Source organism: Hipposideros armiger, unplaced genomic scaffold, assembly GCF_001890085.2.
Source record: "Hipposideros armiger isolate ML-2016 unplaced genomic scaffold, ASM189008v1 scaffold_609, whole genome shotgun sequence".
Taxonomy (NCBI): Eukaryota; Metazoa; Chordata; class Mammalia; order Chiroptera; family Hipposideridae; genus Hipposideros; species Hipposideros armiger.
Window position 1 is genome coordinate 959,431 of NW_017731959.1, and position 23,255 is coordinate 982,685.

The 23,255-nt window shown below is 53.7% G+C and overlaps 3 protein-coding genes across 6 annotated transcripts; all 3 read right to left on the reverse strand.

Moving 5' to 3' along the window:
* Positions 1 to 1,464: 1,464 nt before the first annotated feature.
* SYNE4 (spectrin repeat containing nuclear envelope family member 4) lies at positions 1,465 to 5,452 on the reverse strand. Its single transcript, XM_019624950.1, has 8 exons — positions 5,004 to 5,452; positions 4,667 to 4,817; positions 4,020 to 4,163; positions 3,616 to 3,810; positions 3,287 to 3,535; positions 2,384 to 2,461; positions 1,755 to 1,813; positions 1,465 to 1,662 (listed from the first exon to the last, which is right to left on the reverse strand). Exons 1-8 carry the CDS (start codon positions 5,129 to 5,131, stop codon positions 1,482 to 1,484), a joined length of 1,185 nt encoding a protein of 394 aa, XP_019480495.1. The 5' UTR covers positions 5,132 to 5,452; the 3' UTR covers positions 1,465 to 1,481.
* A 95-nt stretch (positions 5,453 to 5,547) lies between these two features.
* ALKBH6 (alkB homolog 6, nucleotide demethylase) lies at positions 5,548 to 10,720 on the reverse strand. 4 transcript variants are annotated; one of them, XM_019624921.1, is made up of 7 exons: positions 10,626 to 10,719; positions 9,786 to 9,864; positions 9,413 to 9,481; positions 8,052 to 8,112; positions 7,533 to 7,684; positions 7,215 to 7,331; positions 5,548 to 5,979 (listed from the first exon to the last, which is right to left on the reverse strand). In XM_019624921.1, exons 1-7 carry the CDS (start codon positions 10,667 to 10,669, stop codon positions 5,716 to 5,718), a joined length of 786 nt encoding a protein of 261 aa, XP_019480466.1. In that variant the 5' UTR covers positions 10,670 to 10,719; the 3' UTR covers positions 5,548 to 5,715. The 4 variants fall into 4 exon arrangements, with proteins under 4 accessions (XP_019480466.1, XP_019480464.1, XP_019480465.1 ...); XM_019624919.1 differs by lacking the exon at positions 7,533 to 7,684 and having other exon boundaries at positions 7,215 to 7,408; positions 10,626 to 10,695; XM_019624920.1 differs by lacking the exon at positions 7,215 to 7,331 and having other exon boundaries at positions 10,626 to 10,695.
* A 371-nt stretch (positions 10,721 to 11,091) lies between these two features.
* Positions 11,092 to 23,221, reverse strand: CLIP3 (CAP-Gly domain containing linker protein 3). The gene is made up of 14 exons (XM_019624852.1): positions 23,058 to 23,221; positions 22,534 to 22,758; positions 19,411 to 19,550; positions 19,229 to 19,322; positions 18,862 to 19,023; positions 18,338 to 18,456; positions 17,244 to 17,480; positions 14,927 to 15,062; positions 14,645 to 14,773; positions 13,880 to 14,023; positions 13,688 to 13,811; positions 13,425 to 13,489; positions 13,008 to 13,080; positions 11,092 to 12,637 (listed from the first exon to the last, which is right to left on the reverse strand). Exons 2-14 carry the CDS (start codon positions 22,697 to 22,699, stop codon positions 12,583 to 12,585), a joined length of 1,644 nt encoding a protein of 547 aa, XP_019480397.1. The 5' UTR covers positions 22,700 to 22,758; positions 23,058 to 23,221; the 3' UTR covers positions 11,092 to 12,582.
* Between the last annotated feature and the right edge of the window lie 34 nt (positions 23,222 to 23,255).

Consider the following 23,255-nt stretch of genomic DNA (forward strand, 5'->3'; position numbering starts at 1 on the left):
TTTGAGGGACACTGTGGCCACCACCAAATAAGAATGAAGTCAAATCAGAGGAAGGAACTGAGAGAGCTCTCGTTTGAGTCCCTGGATCCAGCAGTGCTTGCAATCCTGAACTTTTTAGTTACCCACAAAAATAAATTCGCATGTCTGGTTAAATCAGTGAGGTTTGAGCTTCAGTCACTTGCTCCCTGTGTGTCCTCAGGCCAGTGACTTCACCTTTAGAGACTCAGTTCCCCATTCTGTTAAGTGGGGACACATCATTAGGTGGCTGTGAGAATTAAAGGAGAGGGGAATCAAACGTGCACATCCAGGAGCCTAGCACAGGGCTCCTGCCTAAGTTCTTGAGTCTCATTCCGCTCCACCTCTTGTCCCAACACTTTCAGCACCGGGGAGGGGATGAGCTTACACCTGAGGCTGGGTACCGGACTCCAGGACTGAGCCCTGCAAATTCGGCGAGGTGTCATCAAGACCCGGGGAAGAGGGGTTTCATAGTCCTGCGCCAGTGACAGCCCAGCCTGGGAGCCCACTGTGTAGATGTTTGCACAGAGCACCTGTATGGATGCAAGTCAGGGGTTATAAAAGGTGCTGTTGGCACCTCTCTCACATCACCTGCATCCTTTCTGTAAATACCTCTAGCTTCCTGCGGCAAGCACCTGAGCTTTGCCTGAGGGGACTTTACAGACAGGAGAGGCTGGAAGCTCTGGGGAGCTGACAACTCCAGGAACCAGTGAGAGGTGGGAGCTGGTACATAATGCCAACTTCTTTGACCTTTGGGTAGAACAACTTTGAGTGTGTTCAACACAGTCTTCTCCCTGCTAGTGGGATGGCACCCCAGGTGCCCAGAGCAGCAACCAGCTCATCAACTCCCTTCCCCAGCTTACTTCCCCACTCTCCTATCAATCTGCATAGGATCACCTCCTAAGTAAATCATTTGTGCTTGAATGTTTGTCTCAGGGTGTGATGGGCTGTCATTTCTGTGTTCCATGCTCAAGGCAAAGGGATCTGTGGAGGGAGCTCTCCAGGTAGATCAGGGCTGTATCTTAGATTGTGAGTACGCCAGCGCCCAATATCCTCACATCCTGCTATAGACTCAATGTTTGTGTCCTCTCAAAATTCTTCTGTTGAAATCCTAATCCCCTGTATGATGGTATGAGAAGGTGGGATCTTTGGGAGTTGATTAGCTCATGAGGGTGGAGCCCTCATGGAAATGATTAGTAGTACCCTTTATCTCTTTTGAGACTCCAGAAAGTTCCCTGCCCCTTTTTCCACGTGAGAACACAGTAAGAAGATGGCTATTCATAAACCAGGAAGTAGCCCCACACCAGACACTGAATCTGCCAGCACCTTGATCTCGGACTTTTCAGGCAGCAGAGCTGTGAAAAATCCATTTCTATTGTTTATAAGCCGCCCAGTCTATGTTACTTTGTGATAGCAGCCCAAGACACAGCCTTGACAGTGACCATTTATTACATATGTCTGGGCTGTCAGATTGGGGGGGGACCATTGACATAGCTGAGAACCAGGTAAGGTGTCCTGGCCAGTCGGATGGGAGAGCAGCAGGAGCCCCCTGACTGGGGCAGGAGCAATGTGGCACCCACCAGGAGAAGGAAGAGGAGGAGGAGGAGGAGGACACTCAGGGGCCGTCTGGATGCAGGAGCCGGGACTCTGTGAAGGGAAATGCAGAGTTAAATATACCGTGGGCTACAGCCATGAGCCCTGTCCCCTACACCCCCAGACCCATCTCCCAGGCATCTCACCCAGAATCTACCTCCAGCATCACATCCTGGAGATTGGAAGATGCTTGCCTCTTCTTGTCCTAAGGATAGATAGCAGCCAGCAGAATGGGTGAAAGTAACACTTAGTGTGGACTTTCCATTACTAGTCTAGACTTATAGGGCTGGGCTTATGTCTCCTCCTTTTTTGGCACCCTCTTGATCCCCAGGAGCCTTCATGGGCTTGGAATATCTCCAAGTGTAGTGGATGTCTATCTGTGCCTTCCAGCCAATCCTCCTTTTCCAGGTAACAGTAGCTCAATTTGGCAGCAGGGGTGTCACACCTCCCTGCTCTAACCTCACACCTCCACTTCCATGATTGGGCATGTGACCCTGATCTGGCCAAATCAGAACCGTCCATTGGGCTTGACCACTGTTATTGATAGAGGCCATGACCCAAGCGGGGCAAGTGGAGTCAGCCCTGGGACTTTGCTGCTAGTAGGTCAGAGACACTGTCTTTCTCCTAGGGTGGGTAAACCAGTGGAAAGTGGGTGTGTAGCTTCTGGGGCAGCAATTTTGCTGAGAAGGAATCCACCTTGGGGAAGTAGAGTTGAGAGAGGGGAGGACCCAGTCCGAGATTCCCAAGTGATACACCTGGCTAAGGACCAGCTCACCTGAGACTTCCGGAGCAGGGAGCGTCTTCGGTGACCTGCTAAGTGTTTCTGGTGGCTGAAACCTGACATAAGTATGTCCTGTAGGGGGAGAGAGGTGTGGGGTCCTGGGAGGATCAGTGACAAAGAGACACAAGGTTGGGGAAGGGCCACGATGGAGGGTGTCATAGAGATGAGATTCTGGGGGAAGAGAAAGATCTTGGGAACAGACAAAGAGAAGGGCAGGGCCAAAGGAACCAAAAGAGGAGAGACATTATTCATTCATTCATTCAACAAATATTTAATGAGTGTCTATTACACGCCAGGCACTGTTCCAGGAGCTGAGGACATAGTGGCAATGGAAACAGGCTAAGTCTTGGCATCCATGGAGCTTTTATTCTAGCAGGAGAGAGAGACGCCATACATTAATAAATAAATGTATAATGTCAAGATGTGGTAGGAGCTGTTAGGAAACAAAGAGGATAAGGAGTGATAATGTTTGGAGGCCAGAGCAGGCCTCTGTGAAGAGCTGACATTTGAGGAGAGACTGGAATGAAGTGAGGAGGCAAGCCGCGCATGCATCTGGAGCCTTGGACATGGGCGTGAATTTGGAACGTCTGAGGCACAGCCAGGAGGCTAGTGTGGCTGTAGTGGGGTAAGCAAGGGGGAGAGTAAGGGTAAATGAGGAAATGTAGACATAGACGGATGAGAGAGAAATAGAAAGAGTGAGATAGAGGAATAGACAGAAGCCAAAAGAGATACAAGGAGGGAGGAAAACCCTGAGACACCAAGAGAGAAAGAGACACTGAGAGAGACAGAGGGGGAGACAGAGCCACCAAACCTCCATGAAAGGAAAGGACCTTGCTAGGAGGTACACAGAGATGTCCTATGGGTGCCTGGGTGGAGATGTCCCCCACCTGCTCTCACCTCAAGTCCTTGTCCCCTGCTCTGGGGGCCCCTGTGGCCACACAGCTCACAGGGAGCCCCTGGTGTCCAGGCTGTCTTTTGCCCCAGTGGCTCGAGGCCCCCAACATCCCCTGCTGGGTCCCACTCCAATTCTGCAGGAGTGGGGAGACTACTGGGTGCCCAGTGTCCCCAAACCCCAGCAGATGCTGGCCAGTCCGAGTCCCCCTCCACCTCCAAATCTTGGTCCAGTGTGTTGGCCTCCTCAAACACCTGGTCAGAAGACAGAGGTCAGAGGTCATGGGGGTTGTGAAATTGGCACCAGGGCCGGGGACAGCCAGGATGGGCCATACCAGGCTGTAGCTGACCAACTGGGCCTGCAGCCGCCACAGCCGCCGGAAGATGCTGTCTCGGTGGGCTCTGAGGGCCCTCAGGACCTGCTGCAGGGATGCCCGGGCCGGAGGCTCACTCCGCTGTGCCAGCCCCTCACCAAACGTCAGCAGCGCATCCACTCTCTCAGCTGCCCCACGTAGATCTGCCTGTAGGGTCTGGGGACACATGATTGGACACCACTAACCACCACCACCCCGCCCCGCCGCACACACCAGGGGCACCAGAGACCTGGCACCTGGAGTTACATGCCCCGCTTTCCTACCCAGACACCTCGATGGAATAAACCCACTTCCCACCCCGGGAAACAGGCACCCACTCCTGAGGCTCTGCCCACCCTCCCACAACTTGGCCTCTCATTGCCTACCTGCAGCTGGACCATCCCGCTCTGAGCTAATGTCCAAGGTCCCGGACCTCGCTCTAGGTCCTGCAGCTGGAGACGCAGGCCCAATAGGCAAAGGTGCAGGCTGTCCTGCTCAGCCTCCAATACCTCCCAGCCTGAGATGAGGCTCTGGGGAACACAGGGGCTGAGTCAGTGCCGGTGCGCCAACCAAGACCTTGCCCCCACTCCCACTGCCACCCCTCTTTTGAAGAACCCTGCCGCTGGATGCTTCTCTGTAGCAGAGTCCATCTCTGGGTCTGCACCAGGGTTGCTCCCACCTGGAGTCCTTCCCAGTGGAGCAAGGCCTGGGGACCTTTAGTTCAAAGTCTCCAGGTTTTCAAGACTCTTGGAAACTTGGACATACAAGGTCTGGGGGTTTGGCTGGGGGAGGGGTGATGGAACTGGATATCCCCCACAAAGAATGGGGCTACACCAGGGACAATGATGAAATAATTCAGTTTGAAATAACTTCTATAATGATTGGTAGAGAATATTTTTTAGAATGTCCCTCCCTCCACAGGTGCCCAACACCTTTCCAGAATCATCACGTCATCCCCAGTGTGAAGGCCAGATTCTGGGGGACAGAGAGGAAGTGGGGGCTGGCACAAGGGGCCTGAGTCACCTCAGCTCACCTCACGGTGTTTGCCCACAGCCGGCTCCTCATGGGAAGAGGGCGTTGGCAATCTGGGGTGACCAGCAGTAGGCTCAGTGTTCCTCAGCCCATCCTGGAAGTGCTCGGGAGGGTCCAAGGAGTCCTGCCCCAGTTTCTGGGCGTGTTCTGGCCTGGAAGGTAGAGGACATTGACAGGCCCTTGGGTGAGCCTAGATGCCCATCATCCACCCAACCCTACCCCTGCGCCCAGCTCCCTCTCCTCAGGTGATCACAGCCATAGTACCCCTTACCCTTAAAGCACCCTGCTACTGCCCCCATCCTGTTAGGACCTAAGTTTCAAAAGCCCCAGCCCCCTACCTGATTATTTCCTCTCCAGAAGCCGGGCAGATGGTACATCCAGCAATGTCCACTTCCCTCGGGGCTCCAGGGGGGTGGTTGAGGGGCTCTGAGGGGGGTCTAGGGTCCAGAGGTGGGGGCAGAGCCATAGCTGGGGCTTGGGGGTAGTCTGAAGAGCCCTTCTCCTGGCCAGTGGTGTCCCTCCACACCTCCACAGGTCTCACCCAGGCCTGAGGCAGCTGGAGGCCCCAGGGGCAGGCTCAGCTCCACCTCCTTCTGAGGGATAGAAACCTGGACCCAGGTAATTCGATGCCTGCTCAGATGACAGTGGCACCACTTAACTCCTTCCTCCCTAGTGGACCAGTAGTTTAACTTCCCCAGCTAACTGCACCCCACCCAAGGGGGTTCCAGATATGACCCTGTCCTCTCAAGAGTCCTGGATTCTGCCAGGCTCGGTGATCCGTATATCTGACTCCCAGGGCCCACACTATCTAAGGTCCCAGACACAGCGCCCCTCAGGAACAGGGCATCTAGCCTCCCATCCCCAAAAATCCAAAGCCAAAGGAAGATTTCTGTTGGTTTATTTGAAATGGGGCCTTTTCCTGAGGTTCCCAAAGTTATTGGGAAAACAACCAGGGGGAGAGGCCTCTGCCCCAGGGTTTCGAGGTTGCAGCATCACAGCTGTCCGGAGCAGGCGAGAGCCCGGGAAGCCCAGCGGGTCCTGGGGCAGCAGTCACTTGCTGAGCAGGAGGCCGGCGCGCAGCACGCGGGGCACCCGGCGGATGGTCAGCGAGACGCGGGTGCCACGGACCAGGCGGGCACCCGGCCGAGCGGACGGGCAGGCGGCGGCGTTGGGTGGCAGGCAGGCGGTGTCGAGCGGGTCTACGTGGGCGGCTGCGATGCCATGGAGGAGGCGCGTGTAGGCGGTGCCACGGAGCACCAGCAGGCTGCGCGGTTCCAGCAGCAGCGAGGTGGCCGGCCGGGGTGGGGGCCTGGGCTGCAGGGCAGGTTGACGGTCAGTGGGTCTCCGGAAGTCGGGGTTGGGATGGGCAAGAATTTAGCAGACTTTGGGAGTCCAGGGGGCGAGGGTCAGCGAGGCCCCAAGAGGCAAAGGCTGAGAGGCAAGCGTGCTCCCAGGGACCTAAGCTTTGGGGTGAAAATCCACGGGTCCCAGGGCCAGGGCTACGAGGAAAGGGAAGGGTGTGGGTGTGGGTGTTAGCAGTCCCTCAGGCGAAGCAAGAACTAGGCTGCAGATGGGGGGCAGCTAAGGAAACTGCCCCTGGAATCTCCAAGGGGCCAGGGCTGGGACCCAGGGATCAGCAGTCGCAGGGAACTGGGTAGAACTGGGCTGAGGGCTTGACAAACGCCAGAAGGTAGGGGGGAGAGGGGCACAGAGTGAGGCAGAGGTGATCCAGTGCAGTCTGGGAGTTATCTGCGGCCATCAGAATGTTTGAGGACACCCACAGAGTAGGCGGGGTGGGGGGGACAGAGGGCATGGGGGGTCGGTATCCAGGATCATGTAGAGCTGAAAAGGGAAGTCCTAAGGAGCAGTTGGGGTCAGGGTGTGTGTGTGTGTGTGTGTGTGTCTGCGGGTGGGGGATGGGGTGGGGTCTGTGAGCATTGGGGTGCCAGAAATGCATCATCAGAGAGTTCAGAGAAGCTGCAACCCTCACAGAGGACGGACAGTCACACTATCTGGGGGGTGGAGGGGTGGGCCTTGAGCAGCCAGTCATAGATTGAGGTACCAAGCAGAATCTGGGGATGCCCTACATGGTAGATCACATTATTGAAGTGACAGGGAAGTCAGTGTTGGGGCACCCTGTGCAGTAGGCAGGGTGTCAGGATATCTGGGAGGGCATCAGGGACACCCACAAGTGAATGGTGTTGGGGTATCTGGGGATATTGGTGTCTGCTGGAGTATTGGGGAGCCATGCATGGGTTGTGTGGACCTCGGGCTACTGGAGCACTCTGAATGTGTGGGGCCAGGGGATCTCTAGGGTGCTGGGGCATTCCAATCAGTAGGTGGGGGGGTATTGGGGTGTCTGTGGATGTCAAGATTTCTAGGGCACCCTGCAAGCAGATGGGCTGGGTATCCGGGAGGACGTGGGTGCACAGCGGAAGGTGTCTGGGAGGGTATCAGTGTACCCTGCAGGCAGGTGAGATTAGGGCCTCTTGGAGGATGTGGGATGTCAGAGTGCCCACGAGTGGCTTGGGCAGTGTCCGCGGGCCCACCTGCTCTGTAGGGTCATCATCCTTTGGCTGCCGTGGCTCGTAGAGGTCCAGCATGGTGTGGGAGCCCAGGCTGATGGTGCTGACAGTCGGGTAGTACAGTGGCCCGTCCTCGTGGGGCTGGGGAGTGGGCATCAAGGCTGGAAAGGGCAGGAGTCCACACCCCCCAACCTCTGGGGTACAGGGGGGCTCCCCAGCTGGGGACGGGGGGGGGTTATGCTTGGCTGGGGTATGTGGCTGCTTAATGAGAGTAGAGGTGGGTCAACATGATGCCCTGTGGATCAGAGAGGTCTGGGGGTTGAGGTTAGGATGTGTGGTTACCATGATGCCCTCCCCAGGCAGATACTGGTTCACAAGGACGTGGTTGGCTGGGAGACCCCCAAAAAGACTGAGGTCAGACACTTTGTCCACGTAGCGCTGGAGCCACAGGGGCAGCCGCTCAGGAACCATCCCCCGGGGATGGGGGAGCCCACCTGGAGGAGGGCAATGGGGTCCTGAGGGTACCCAACCAAAGAGCCCTGGCACCTGAAGCCCCCATTAGGGATATTCCAGGGATTGGTAGCACGTTGACCTCCTCAGAGACCCCTGACTCTTTGGAGATTATCACCCAACCCTTCAAGGGTTTCCTTATGCCTCCAAACCCCTGGACCCTTTGAGACCCCCAACTTGTAGTAAAATTCCCTAACCCCTCAGAAACTCCACTAACCGCTCAGAATCCTTCTGGCCCTTGGGAACCCTTGAACCCTCAAGGGCCCCCAATATCTTGAGACAAACCAACCTGAACCACCTGCCCTGGCCCACATCCCCAAATCATTCATGCCCCCAGGCAGGAATACTTACCCCAGTTCTGTAACTTCCTCCCGGAGAGCTGAGTCCACTTTGGCTTTGGGGCATTGAAGACCTGGGAGGTAGGGAAGGGATCATTCCTTTTTCAGGACCACCCTCTCTGCTTCTCCCACCCAGGCCAACATTGGGGTCTTTACCTGGGTGGAAATGGGTCATCTCAGTGTCTGTGGGACCTTTCTCTGGGATAGAGAGTTCCCAGGATTTTGCTGTTTGCCCTTCCCCCTGTGGAGGGTGCTGGCCCCAAAGCCCACCTGCGTTTACTGGGATCAAGGAAAAGAACCATGACTACACAACTGTGGTCTGAATCTACTCAGAGGCCTGGCCTAGACTGGGCTCTTTTAGCTCAGCAAATAGTCTGCACCATGTAATTTCCTGACTCCTGGGCTATCTCAGTACAATCTAACTTCTGGAACCTCCTTGTTCCTATCACCTGGGGGAGGGAATGTGCTAAACTGGGCTATCTCAGCAGAGCAAAGAGAGTACTCCGAAAATTCTCCACTGCTAAGATCCCAAGGATCTAGAATGGGCACTCTCCAAGAAGTCTACACTCTACTCAATAATCTCCTCATTCCCTCTATGGTTATGGGGCTGGAATAGGCTATGTCAGCACAAGAGTCTGTTTTCTGTGGCTAACTTATTCCTGGGGTTCAAAACTAGACAGGACTAGTTGGGATAGCACAGGGAAGATCTGTGCTCTGTAACTCTGGGGCTTCAAAGGGTTATCCCAGTGCAAGGACTCTTGAGTTTTGTAAATTCTTCTTTTCCCAAACCTTAAAAGTAGAATATAGACTGAGTTATCTCAGCATAGGTGGTCTGTGCTTGGAAACCTTGTTCCCAAGACTCTGGGTCTATGCTGAGCTATCTCAGCAGAAGGAAGTTCACTCCGTGACATCCTGAGGTCTGGGCTACCTCAGCACAGAAATCTGAACACTGCAAATTCTTCATTCCCTAAATATTAAGGGCCTGAACTGGGCTATCTCAGCACAGAGAGTATGGGTTCTGTAACTCTGTTTCTGAGGCTCTGGGCTTGCACCATACTGTTCCAGCACAAGGAATCTGATCTCAATAGCATCCTTGTTTTGGAATCTGGACCAGCCTATCTCAGCACAGGGAGTCTGAGCTCCATAAGAATCACCTCCTTTCTAAGAATCACATTGGTTTCTCCTAAGCCTCCTGGGAAAAGCTCTTACAGGCCCAGCAGGTCAGAGTGGAATAGGGAAGGTGAGGGATGGGTGCTGTGTAGCACTCTCCTTCCTGCCAAGATCTTCACTGTAGCCTTGGAGGCTCTCACAGAGGACCTAAGGATTAGGATCTGGGAATAAGGGGAAAAACAGACCAGAAGGACATGAGGTCACCTGTCGAAGCAAATACTCCTCCTCTTCTTTGGAGATGAAGTCAGGGACATAGTAGATTACAGGTGGTGCCTAGGATAGAGAGATCCCCCTGAAGATGGGTCCCTTCAAGCTACACAGGTGCCCTAGCATCGTTGAGCAGTCCCTCCCTCTGGAGTGAGGCTCAGGATGTCCCTAGACAGGCCCAGACCTGAAGTCAAGGGACCAATGCCCATTTTGAGGGTGGGTGTGAGGGAAGGGCTGGGCCCTGAGAGTAAGAATGAACTTGGAGGGAACAGTACCAGCTCACAAACCCAGGAGTCAGCCTGCCTATCCCCACTCTATCTCCCGCCCTCTAGTCCCCACCTTCACCCTCTGTAACCCCAGTCCTGACAACCTGCTCCACCCTGAATGTTTCCAGGGCTGGGACCCTGGAGTCCTGATCCTCCATCGACACCAACTCCATGCACCCAGTCCTGTGGGAAGGGGAGGACATGCTGAAGTCACCAAGCCTTCCACTCTCAGGCTACGATCCTGCTTTCTGTTCTGCCATGGGCCAGGACCTCGCCTCAGCCCTTTAATCAAACTAACTTGGTTTCTAAAACCTGAGTCCTCAGCATCTGAAAAGCCACCCAATGAGTCCCCAGACTCCCTGCCTAGACACAATGAGCACCCCAAACACTCACCCAAACTCCATCCACCAAAGGCTTATCAAACTACACATATTTGTTCTCAGGCCTTTCGCAGAGAACATCCTGTGACCCCACTGGGAGCCGTTCTCAAGAGCTCCACACGGTCTCCAGAGTTGTACCCGAGCCCCCTTAAACACCTTAATTTGAGATCCCATCCTAACAACTTTAGACTTGCAACCATGAGCCCCATTCCCTAACAATATACAGAGTCCCCATGGATCCTCCTCCGGCCGCAAGCCCTTTCAGATGCCCCGTTCTGAACACGCCTCTGCCCCGGCTCTGTCTCTTTGGATCTTCCCACTCTGGACCCCCTCAGAGTTCCCTTCCCAAACTCCCCTTCACTGCAGCACCCTTGGACCTATAGCCCTGAGCCTGGCTCCTCTCAAACCTTCTTTCTTTCCTGAACTCCTTAATACCCCACACTCTTGAGTCTTCTAGGGCTTCACACTCTGAGCCTCCTCGGATTCCTATCTGAGCTTCCCCGGATCCCCACCCAAGCTTCCTTGGACCTTTATTTCCGCCCTCTGCCAACCACAAAAACTGACCGTCCACCAGCGTCCCCTCCAACATCCAAATCCAACATCCCCATGCCTTTCCCAGCCACTTCCGCCCCCACGTTCCTGACGTAGCAGTACTCAGACCAATGGGAACTCTCAAAGGCCTTCAAGGTCCGCCTTCCACCCAATCAGCCCTGTCACTCAGTGTTACCCCGCCCCTTCTCCCTCGTTCAGTGATAGGCTGTACCTCTGGTCCCTTCGAAGACGGTTTCTGCTGGCACCGGCCAATCAGAGCTCCAGAACGGAACCTGTCCGTACTGCGAAGTTGGCCCAGATAGGAGGGGCAGCGGTGGCGACCGCAGGAAGGAGGCCACTGTTAGGACTTCCCGCAGACTAGACCGTCCTATGCTCAAGCAGCAGGGAAACGAGATTGAACATTTCCTCTCCCATCCTCCCCCAGCAAGGGTTAGGGAGGCAGGGCCGTAACTCCCCAAACACTGGCCTGACACAGAGAAGCCATAGAAACGTCTTTATTGAAGGGAGCAAGGGTCATGCTGAGTTCAGGGACATGCAGTGAGGGGGCAGTCGTGAGCTGTCCTTGGTAGTCAGGGCCCCAGGTCCGCCCTGGACTCCTGGGAACTTCAGGGTCTCCCTCGGACTGTTGGTCTGGCTTGGGTGAGGTCCTTTGGGGCCTGTGACTCAGATTTGGTGTTTTGGACCTGTGACCAGAACATAGATTGAAATGGGGGCTCCAGGACTTGGGATTCCCCTCAAGGCCTTGGGGGGGGGTTCTTCATGTATTAGAAATGGAGGTTTTAGGATTTGGGGTTCCCTTGGGGCTGGGGCTCTTGGAATTTGGGTGTCTTGAGATCAATGACTCAGGGCATTGAGGTCCTCCAGTTTTCAGGGATGAGCATTACTGTTTGGGGTCTACTGGTGCCTATGAATAGGGCTTGAGGTGCTGTGGGAGCCCGGGATGCATGTCCTGACCGCAGTCTCCTCCATCCCAGGCACAAGGACCGCCAGGACGGGTTTCCTGGGGACTGGGGATTGGATTTTTAAATTTGGGATTCCCTGGGGATTTGGGGATTCCATGGTTTTGGGGGTCCTGGGAATCAGGGCCTTGGGGTCTTCTAGGGGGGCTGTAGGACTTGGGGGCACAGGGGAGCTTGGGACGTGTACCCTGGGATTTGGGATTCCCCAGTCTCAGAATGGGGGCTCCAAATTTTGGGGTCCCCCAAAGGGGGAAGTCATTACTTAAAAAATAGACAATTTTCTGGGAACCTGGCCAGCACAGGGGCTGTGGGCCGTGTGGGGTGGGCTTCATACAAGGCACTGGGGGTTTGTTGAGGGTGCAGAGGGTAAGAAGTCTTGGGGGTCCTGTAATTAGCACTTCCAGGACTGTTTTGGTGTCTGTAAATTGGAGGTGACAGTGGGCTGGTTAATGCAAGTCTTTTCTTGGAGGCTTAGAACAGGGGTCTTTGTTAATGGAGGGGGGTCTCTGATTGTAGTATAAGGGTTTTGGGGTGACCATTGGGGATCACATCTTGAGGGGACTGATGTTAAATGTGGGATCGTGACATAAAGGTCTGTAATTGTTGCTCTGGAGGTGTGATCTGTTTATTTCAAGGGGACTTGATGGGAGAGTTCTTATCCAGTGATGAGTGACTCAGGAATGTTCTGCTATGTAGCATTATGTGGCGGTCACCTTCATTTGGGGTGATGTGGAAATCTGTTAATGGGGGCTCTGCTCCGAGGGGTTGAGGATAGGGACTAGCCTGAAGGTGCTACACTCAGGGAATCTTTCTGGGTAACATGGGGTCTGTATTTGGGGGGTTTTCATGGGGGAATCTGTTAATAATGGGGCCTCAGTGATCGAGGACTGGCTAATGGGAAGGTCTATTCTGGATGTGTTACTGGGAATATCTATCTCAGGGTGACTTGGGGGCTCCTTGTGTTAGGAGATGCTAGAGGGGGCTGTGACTCTGTCGGGTGTCCATGGCCTCTAAGACTGCATCTCCGCCCTCAGCATCCAGGGAAACCAGCAGCAGAAGAGCAATCTGGAAAGGAGAACTGTGTCACCCCCTGATGCAGAGGCAGGAACATCTGGATCTATCTCCCTCAGCTCTTTCCCAAGTGTTTGGGATTTGGCCTTGCTGGATTCTGCCTCTATCTCTCTGGCTGTGCCTTCTCAGGCTCCTGTGGAGGGTATTCTGCTTCCTCAACCTGTCCCTTAAAGGTTGAAGTCTCCAGAACTCAATGTGGGGCCTCAGTCTCTCAAGGCTATTTCTGGGTAAGCTGACTAGTCACACGTTTTCCTAACCTCTATTTTCAGCCCCAACCAGAGCTCTATACCCCTGTGACCAATGGCCTGTGGAAGCCTCTTCCTAAATATCCCACAGAAGAGAGGGCCAGGGGTTGGCTACAAACCTGGAGATTGAGTTCTCTGATGCGATGTCCTTTGGGGTCCGGACTGTCGTGAAGGTGCGTTTGGGCTGCGTCACTGAAGTGGAGGGCAGGGTCTCAGGTGAGGGAATGATAGACCTAGCTGTGCCCTCAATACCCACCCAAGCTTATGAACCCCACATTCTCAATACCCATCTGGACCTCTTTTGTCAATAATATTCTGTGTCCCCCAATACCTACCCATGTGCTTGCTCTGTGCCTGCCCAGAGCCTTGTCATTAGCATCCCCATATTCCAAAGCACCTATCCTCTTTGCGATCCTGTTTCATCAGTTTCCTGTGTCCCCAGTTAAATACTAGTGATCGTGTCACTAGCATATAGCATGACCCTTCCTCCTACCCCCAAACCCCCACTGCTCCCCACACTGTAGCCCTCAACTCACTTGTCACTTGATGTACTTTTTTGGCTCCAACATTATCCCCAGGGGGGTCAGTGGATCCACCAATCCTGGGGAGACATGAGTGGGAGGAGTCAGAGCCAGAGGCCAGGGTCTGACATGGAGCTGGGGGCCAGGGACCCACATGGAAAGAGCCCAGGTGTGGGAGTGGGTATCCACACTGTCCTGCTGGTCCAAGAGGAGGAGACATCTGAGGGGGATCAGGGTTCTGGGTGATACCTTGGGATAAAGTCGGATTTGGGGCTCACCTCTGAATTCGGGATGCTGGTGCAAAGACTCCATGCTTTGGGGGGCAGGTGAAGTAGCGGACACCGAAGACAGAGCCATCGTGCTTGCCTGTGGGCTGGTCTAGCTCAATGCCATACCAGTAACCTGCAGCAGAAGAGTGTGAGGAAAGCTCTAGGCCCTGCCTGCCCCACAGCCCAGATTCCCATCCTCACCTGGAGCAAAGTCTGTCTTCCCATAGAAGCGCACAACCCCTTGCTTCTGGCCTGCTACAAGGACTTGGTCTCCAACCTCAGCCTTGGCTCCCTCACGCTGCTGCAGGCTGCCCAGAGACGGGGATGATGGGGGCTTCTTCTTGCCTGGGGGTGGAAGGTACAAGGGTGGGGGTGGGGCTCCCAGACACCAGCCTTGGGGACCCCATGCTACCAGAAAGCCCCAAGGCAGAAACACTGTCCTGGCTCCAATCAGGGGAACTCCAGAGCCTTCCGCAGAACTGCAGGGCTTTGGGCTTGGAAGGAAACAATCCCAGCTGCCAAAGAACTGCAGGGGGAGGCTTTAGGCCCGAGGGAAAATTGAGTCAAGAACCGGGAGAACCCCAAAATCCTTTCTCAAAGCTGAGGATATTTGGGCCAAAGGAAAAACCGAGTGACAGAAGTCAGGAACCTAGAAATTGTCCTTTTAAAATGCAGGAGGGAGCTGGGTCTGAGGATAACATAGATTCTTCCCTAAAACTGGGGGGAAACTTTTGGGCCTGAGGGGAAACTACGTCATAGACAGCAGGGAACCCACAGGTCCTTCCAAGAACTGGGTGGGGCCAGTACTAAGTCAAAGGAGAAACTGAGTCACAAAAGTCAGGAACTCAGAGATCATCCTCTAAAATTAGGGAATTTACGCCTGTGGAGAAACTGAGTCACAAGCTGGGCTACCCACAGAAAATCCCCCAGACTGGCTCTCCTCACCCCTAGGACGCCCCCTCTTACCTCTGTGTTCCCTGCGGCCTTTGCCTGTGACACGGGAGAAGTCCATCCGGGGAGTCCGAGGTGTGGAGGTGACAGATGAAGGGGGTGCATCGACTGCCTTGGAGATCTTGGACACAGAGGCAAAGAGACCTGGGGGGACAGAGCCTGGGCTGGGAGTTGTCCAAATTTCTGCCCTATGCCTCTGCCCCACCATCATCCCCCGACCCTCATTACCCAATTGGAAACATCAGAACTACTGAGTGGACCCCACCACCACCCCTTTTGGACCCCGGTGGGACTGACCCTGTTTGGGAGGGCAGATGAAGTACCGGACACCCCCAACACTTCCATCATTCTTGCCCTCAGGTTCGTCCAGCTCCACGCCCACCCACTGGCCGCTGGCGAACTCTGTGGTCCCGCAGAACCGCAGTGTGCCTGTCTGAGAAAACAAGACAGGCTTGGAGGGACCTTGGGAGGCCAGGATAGATCACTCGCACACAGGCAGCATGGTGAGGTGAATGAGGGAGCCCCAGGCTCAAATCTCAGCTCAGACATCACCATTTACTAGCTGTATGGCTTAACCTCACCGTGCCTCAATGTCCTCATCTGTGAAACAGGAACAGAAACTGTGCCCACCTTATAGGACTGTTATAGAGCTACTCTGTCCAGTGCAGCTACTCTATCCACTAGCTAGATATGACAATTTAACTAAAATTAAATTAAAATTTCACTTCCCCAAACTAGCCACATTTCAAGTGTTTAATAGCCACATCTGGCTTGTGGCTACTTCATTGGACACCACAGTCATGGAACATTTTCGTCATCACAGAAAGGTCGATTGGATAGGGCTGTTCTGGAGAAATGGAAGCCCTCAGAACCAGGCCAGATGCTGAGTAGGGGATCAGTAAGTGCTGACTATTATTACTCTTCTAACTTTGGTCCAGGGAACCTCCTGGGCCTCAGTTTCATCTGGAAAATGAGGATAACAACCCACCTCATAGGCTGATTGTCTGTTTGAAACATTTTTTAAAAAAACATTTTTAACATATGTAAAGCTGCTTAACTGCCGTGAGGTGGTTATTACCATTGTTGGAGCCTCCTTCATCTCTCTAAGCCTCAGTTCCTTGTCTATAAAATGGGCTAATTCAGAGTGCCTACTTTGGAAGGTTGGTGGGGGGATCTGAGCAGTGCCTGGCACACAAAGAGCACTTAGGATGCACTGAGCCCTGTTTCCAAGGACCTTACACAATTTAACGAATTTAAAACACATACCACCCCGAGGTGGGTACTGTTGAAATACCCATCCATCGTACAGATGAAACTGATGCCCAGAGAGGCAGAATCATTGGCCCCAGGCCCCAGAGCTGACGAGATTTGCCTGAGCAAATCCCTGAGCCTGAGCTCATAACCCCTGTGTTATATTGCTTTTCTAAGGGGCAGGGATGGTTATTACATGTTTTCAGACAAAGGGTTTCACCTCTATGAGCCGCTTACAGCCTTCGGGATTGTAAAGTGAGGACAGTGAACCCTTCCTGCTTTCAGAATTGTCACATAGATTGGATTAAATCATGAACAGAAAGCTTTCCAGATGGGGCTGCTGCATGCACAAATCTTGATTAGGAAACAAAATGTGACGTTTATCGTTTCTCACTGTCTAGGAAACAAAATCCAGATTCCTTCCAGTGGCCTGCAGGTCTGGTGTGATCCAGATCCTGCTGACATCTCCATCTCACCCTCCAATCACGCTACTCCTTCCCTCCTCTGGGCCTCTGTACCTGCTGTTCCTCTGTCTCCTTATTTTTGCAGGGTGCGCTCCTTCCCACCCCAGCTCAGATATCACCTCCTCAGGGAAGCCCTCCTGGAACACCCCAGCTAAAACCACCTCTACTCTCAGCCAGGGAGAATTTACGAAACCCAAGCATGTAATGGTTTTCAAAGCCCTTGTTGCTACCAGAAATTATCTTAACTATGGGTTTACTTTATTGATTGTTTCTCCTTTATTAGAAATGAAGCTCCATGAGAACGGGGCTGGGGCTGACATGGCCCTTTATCCCCAAGAATGGGCTGGGTCCAGCATGGAGCCTGAGGGACACCAGTAAATGAATCAAAGTTGGAATGCCTGGATGAAGGTTCTCTATGCCCTCTGGGCGTTTTTACCTACTCTCCCTACCTGAGACTCTCTTCTTTTTCTTCTCCTGGTTCACTCCTCCTCATCTTCACGTAGATGCATCCCCTATCTCACCCCCAATCACTCCGATCTGTACTTTTTTTCCCAAAGTACTGACCACTCTGGGAGCAGAGGTGGGCCCTGACTGGGGACCACAAGGCCCAGGGGGACCCAGATGGAGCAGAGCTGCACTGATCACTCTTTGCTTGTGTTTCCCCATGAGAGCTACAACTGCTCTGGACTGTCACTGTCAATTGATGGATCTGTCTTCCCCGCTGGACTGAGACCTCAGCCCAGGGTCGGGCACACAAGAAGTACTCACAGAACTATTAGGTAAAACAAATACTGTGTGAATCATTGGGAGAGTGGGCAGAGTCTACACACTGCCCAAGCACCCAGCTCGGAGGGATGACGGCTGAGTTCTGCCCTCCCCTACCCCATCCAGTCCCTGACCTTCTGGCCATCCAGCAGCACACGGTCTCCCAGGCGCAGGCCCAGTGAGCTGAGCATGAGATTGCCTGGGACGTTGTCATAGTTGGGTAGTGTGACCTTGGGCAGGGAGCAGGAGAGTGGCACAGCTTCCTCCAGCAGCGTTCGTAGCTCCTTGGCCACCAGCGCCGCCTCTGCCTTGTCCAAGGACATGTCCATGGGGTCTGGGACCACCTCTGCTGGCACCTGTCCCTTTCGGTTCTGGGGGCCAAAGGGAAGAGAGAGGGTGAGGATTCAGCGGCACAGGCTGCTTCCGCACTGAGCCCATGCCCCAAGACCCTAGGTGAAGCAGAGGTAGGACTAGGTCACACTTTGGGCCAACTTGGGAATAAGAAGGGGTGGGGCATTAAGGTACAGACCATGTCCTCAGGGAAGTCCACCCCTGGATGTCAAGAAATTGGGGGTGGGATGAGAGGTGGAGTCAATAAGGAATGAAGGTCACACTTAAGGTGCTGTCGGTCTCCCCAGGCCAGGAATGGGGCCAGATGAACATTGAAAATGGGTACTGGTCAGGGGTCCAACTGAGCCAATGGGAAAGCAGAGACAGGGGCACAGGTATCACCCCAAGATATCTGTGCTTAGAATGCTTCAGAGTAATCGGTAAAGGGGACATGACCTGGAAATAGCTGGGTTGGGGTCAGAGATCATATTGAAGGCTTACATGGGGTCCAACCCTCTCCTTCACCAAGGGTCTCAATTAGACTTTCTTCATGATCTCGAAATACTGTCTACAGACAGACACAGAGTCAGCCAGGACTGAAAGATATTTCTTGCTGGGTGACCCAGGACAAATCACTCCCTGTCTCTGCCTCGGTTTCCCCATTGTAAAATAGTGCTCATATCATATAGTGCTCATATCGCCTGACATATCACGAACACTAAGTAAATGTCAGCTATTATTTGTTGAATGTATAGATGATTTTTATAATATTTTGAGAGCTTCCAGAGACACAAGTGATCAGGGCCCCCCTCATCTTTTGCAAAGGCCTGCTGGCCTGGAAAGAGATGTGGGGAGGAAGGAGAAGGAAGATAACAGAGCTGGGCCAGGGCAGCAGTACCCGAAGCGCAGGGTTGGCACCGTGCTCCAGCAAACATTTGGCCGCACCCAGGCACAGGTTGGAGGCAGCAATGTGCAGGGCTGAGCCATGGTTGAAGTCACTGCACGTGGAATTCACCACTAGGAGGTGGGCGAGAGGAGAGATCTGGGTGACAGCCCTTGGCACCCAGGCCATCCCCCTGCCTTCCGGCTTCCAGAAGTTCATCTCTTAACCCTCTCCAGGCCCCAGTGCCTCTGGCAGAGCCCCGCCCCCCTTCTCGGCCCCGCCCCTCCAGACCAGGACCAGCCCTGCCCTGTGGACCGCTGAGCCCCATCTCCCACACCTGCTGTCTCCGGCCTCCCAGTATCTCCTCAATCTGGTCCCCTCTCCCCACCCAGCCAGGCCTCAGTTTGGCCCCATCACTTGGCACCCATCTTCTTCACTCCATGTCCCCTGCCCCAAAACCCTGGGTACCCTCCTACTTCCAGGCCTTCTCTCTTGCTGGGTCCTGCCCCAAACCTCCAAGCCTGGACTTAACCCCTCACCTCGCGGCCGTGAGCTCTTCAGCAGCACACGGACGAGGTCCGGCACATCAAAATAGGCCGCGTAGTGCAGTGCGTTCATGTTGGTCCAGCGGCTGCGCAGGGTCACGTCTGCGCCTAGCACCAGCAGCTGCTGCGAGAGGCGCACGGCCGCCGCGGGGTCCCCTGCGTGACAGCCCAGGTAGGCTTGCGTGCTCTCCCTGAGAGTGTGGTCCCAGGGCATGGGGAAGGCCTTGGGCGTCGGGGACTGCACTTGGGGGTATTAGGCTGCGGGGTTCAGGGTAGGGACCTGAGGACAGGGGTTCTGGGTGGTTTTGAGGGGTTGCGTCTGGGGGCGTAGGTTTTGGGGCTTGGGGGTTTGAACCCTCACCAACTCCGTGGGCCCCAGCCTTGCACGCATAATGGAGCAGTGTCATGTCAGTCAGTCCATCACGATCGTTTACATGGCAGCCTCGACGCAGAATCTGGGAGTGTACCAGAGGTCCATGGAGGCTCACCCAAACATGTGAGGGACCCCATGTTCTCCCTCCCTGGCTTCCCCAGTGTTTTTACCTCATTGCCAATGACGTCAATCTTGTGTTGAACTTGGGGGACCCACTGGCGCACAATGGCGAACAGCTCAGGGATGGTGGTCTGCGGGTCAAACAGAATCTCCTGGCACGCCGGGTCATTGGGGTCGAAGAAAGTGAAGGCTGAGGTGGCAAGAGGTCCAAGGTCATCCCAGGCAAGCTGACCTCCTCCTCCCATCCTGAGGCAGGGGAACTCGAGGTCTTTGCCTTTAAGACCCTCTCTAATGTAGGGTCTCAAACTGGCGGCACGTAGACCACAGGCATATTCCATGTGGCCAGCATGAGGTTTCAAAGTCAGGAGGTTTCACATAAAAATCTGGATGCCCAGTATGTCTTAAAAAATCGGAAAATCGGGCAATTCCCATAAAGAGCAAACACCACCCCTTGAAACAAGAGTGCAGCAACCTCGAGTCTGTGTGCCCAAGGACTTGGCTGCTACGGCTCTAACCCACTGTTGCTCTGGCACAGTATGGGCACAGTTTGGCCAAATCACAGTAAAAAAAAATAATAATAAAAACCAGAAATCCTGGTTTTTAAGAAAAATCTCCCCACTTTTTCAAATGCTGGGCAGTCCACATACAATAAAATATATGCATGGTTAGGATCCAACCTGTGGCCACCCAGGGTGGTGCCCAGGGGGACTTCCGTTCTCCCCCCATTAGACTCTGATGAGTATTGCTCTCTGTAGTAACATCAGTACCCAGCACAGAGCCTGGCACATAGCAGGAACTCAGTGCATGGTGGATGAACGACACAGAGCCCACGGAAGTACCGCATAGAAGGTGTCTCCAGGAATCAGCAGCCTGTGTCCTTCTTTAAAAACCCATCATAAAACAGCCCACCTTGGCTCAGAACCCTGCCCTGGCTCCCAGCACATTCCGAATATAGACCACAGTCCTCCCCACCTCCCACGGGCCCTGCACTAACCGGCTTTGTCTGCTATCTGCCCTCACCTCCTCACTCATTCCCCTCCAGCCACACTGGCTTCCTCTGTCTTTCCTGTCTCAGGGGCTTTGCACTTAATGGTTTTATCTCCGGGGATAGTCTTCCCTCAGATTTTCCCAAGGTTCTACAGGTCTTTGTTCAAATGTCACCTCTTCAGAAAGGCCTCTTTACCACCCTGTCTAAATCAGCACCTCTGCCCTTCTCCATCTCCTAAGCTTTTTTGTTTCTTTAATCACAGCACATATCGCTACTTAATATAACTTGTTTATACCTCCATCCCTCTGTTTCTCCCTCCCTCTTTTCCTCTCTTTCTCTTCTTCCTTTTTTTTTTTCTTCCTCTTACTTTCTCACGTGTCTCCCTCACTAGGACATAAACACTATGTTCCCATTCTGCTTTGGTCCCTCCTTTATTCCCAAGGCCCAGCACAAAACCTGGCATACAGTAGGTGTTCAATCTCTGCTGAATTGATGTACAAATTTAATAAACAAATACATGAGTTCCTCTTGGAGTCCACTTTAGCCCTCTCTCTGCGCTGGACCACATTTCCAGATTCCTTTACCTTCTGTGACCAACCCTGCTTGTTTTATAAGCAGTATTCCTGGGGTGGGGTGGGGTAGGGTGGGGGGCAGCCTAGACCCTCTGACTTCCCACCAGCCCAAAGATGCCTGCCATATCCAGACGTATTCCAAAGGAGATTTTCCTATTTGCCAGGGTGTACCAGCTGCCTTGGACAGCCACATAACTTTCTTGTTTTTATATCAGACTGAGGTCAACTTGTTGCCTCTCTGATCTTCCTCTAGTGGGTGACATGTCCACAGATGCCAGATCTCCTGCCTTATCCTAGCAATGCCTAGTCTCTGAACCTGGTGCCTACTTTCTGAACCTCAAAGCCAATGCCTCCAACTCTGGCTGAGCCCCACTTTTTCTACCCTGTACAGTTTCAGGCAGAGAGAGCTTTTAAACATATAAATCAGAATCAACACTCCTCTGCTTTTAAACACTGCCTCAAATGCTCTCCCTCCATCACACTTAGAATATATCCAAAGTCCTCACTGTGCCTTTAAGGCCCTTCCAGGTCTAGCCGTTGTCAACCTCTAACCTCTGATCACTCCCTAACTGCAGCTCCAGGGGCTTTCAGTTCCAAGTTCAGTCCTGCCCCAGGGCTTCTGCAAGTGCTGCTCTCTGCCTGGAACACTTTCTCCAGCTCTCCTACAGCTGATTCCTCCTCAAGCTCTGGGTCTCAGCCTAAATGCCACCTTATCAGAAAGACCCACCCTGACTTCTCTGTCTCAAATTGCTGCCCTCTAGCCATTCTCTATTATATTTCCATCTTTTATTTCTTTCATAGCACTCACTCCAATCTGAACTTATCTGATTTATTTATCTGTTAATTATTCAGTCTCTTCTCTCCTGAGAGCAGGGATCACACCTGGATTGCTCACCATTAAATCTCTATCACCCAGCATAAAGCTTGTCACAGAGTAGTAGCAATGGGTAAGCAATGCTTAGTGAATGATTAGATGCTTTCAGTTTCTCCAAGAGGCCACCCTCTCAGTTCCACACCCTCCTACTCCAGAGCCTTGACTCCTGTGGTTATCGCCCCTGGGGCCCCTCTCCCAACCCTTCCCCTGGTTAACCCCCAACTCATCCTTAGGCCTTCCTCAAATGTTACCTTCTCTGAGAAACCACATCCTAAAAAGCTCCTGCAACATTCCTTTCTCGACAAGCACGATTCTCATTGTGTCTTGTAATTATATATTTATATGTTTTACTTATTTATGTGTGGTCATTATTGATGCCTGTGAGTTCTCGCAGGGCAAAGACTGGGCCTGTCTTGCTCCATGTTGTGCCCCCAGCTCCTAGCACGCAGCCAGGTGCACAGCAGGCTTTCAACAAATATTGGTTGAATGACTAAACGATTGAATGATGTATCATGAACCAAAGATCAGGATTATTCCAATTCCATTCTCCAATGGGTGAATGGATGAATTAATGAAGCGGGGAGAGGGGCAGAATCCAAGGACTTAGCAGCTAAGACTCCTTGTGACCACCTTCAAATTCCCCAGCCTCCCCCCATTGCCACCAGCAGAGCTCAGCCCAACCTCCCTGGCCATCCAAGGCTCCAGGCCAGATTCCAGGGTGGAGAGGTAAGAGGGTTACCGTAGTCCTTTGGGAGAGGGGCAGGTGCTGAGGGGTGCACAACAGGCTTCTGCCGGCGCTCCTGGGTGGGGCTGGGGACCTCGGGAACAGGCTCATCCTCTTCCTCCTCTTCTTCCTCCTCCCCCCTGGGCGGTGGGGCCATAGCGGCAGGATCTGTCTTAGTCATGGTCCTCGGTGGCCCCCGGGGGGGCGGATGCAGAGTTGGGGGCGGCCTTCAGGCGAATCCTGAAGGCAAAGGTCAGCTAGAGAGGGCACCCCACAGGCTCCGGGATCCCAGCCTACAGAAGCTCCCAGGGCCCCACATCCCCAGCTCTGGATTTGGAGCAGTCGTAAGGTCGCCGTTACCCACAAGAGTACCCTGGTATGTGGGTCCAGCGCCTATCGCTTTCCCCAGGCCCAGCCCCCCATTCTTCTCTCGTCAGTCCCCGGAGTCTAGGCCGCCCCCTCCCCGGGTTTGTTTATCTCAGGATACAGGATGCTTCGCCCCTCCCCTTCTCCGAGGGCCTCCCCTCTACCCATCTTACCTTGGGCGGACCGGGCTGGAAACCAAAGCTGATACCAGGGGTACTGGAATAATGGGGTGCTGGTGTCGGGGGAAGTGATGGGTGAGGATAAGGAGACAGAGAGAAGAGGACGAGGCCCAGACTCGATGAGGAATGGGGATGGAGAGGGAGGGGCGCTGACGGCGCATGCGCCGTGTTACCCCCAACCAGGCGCCGGGG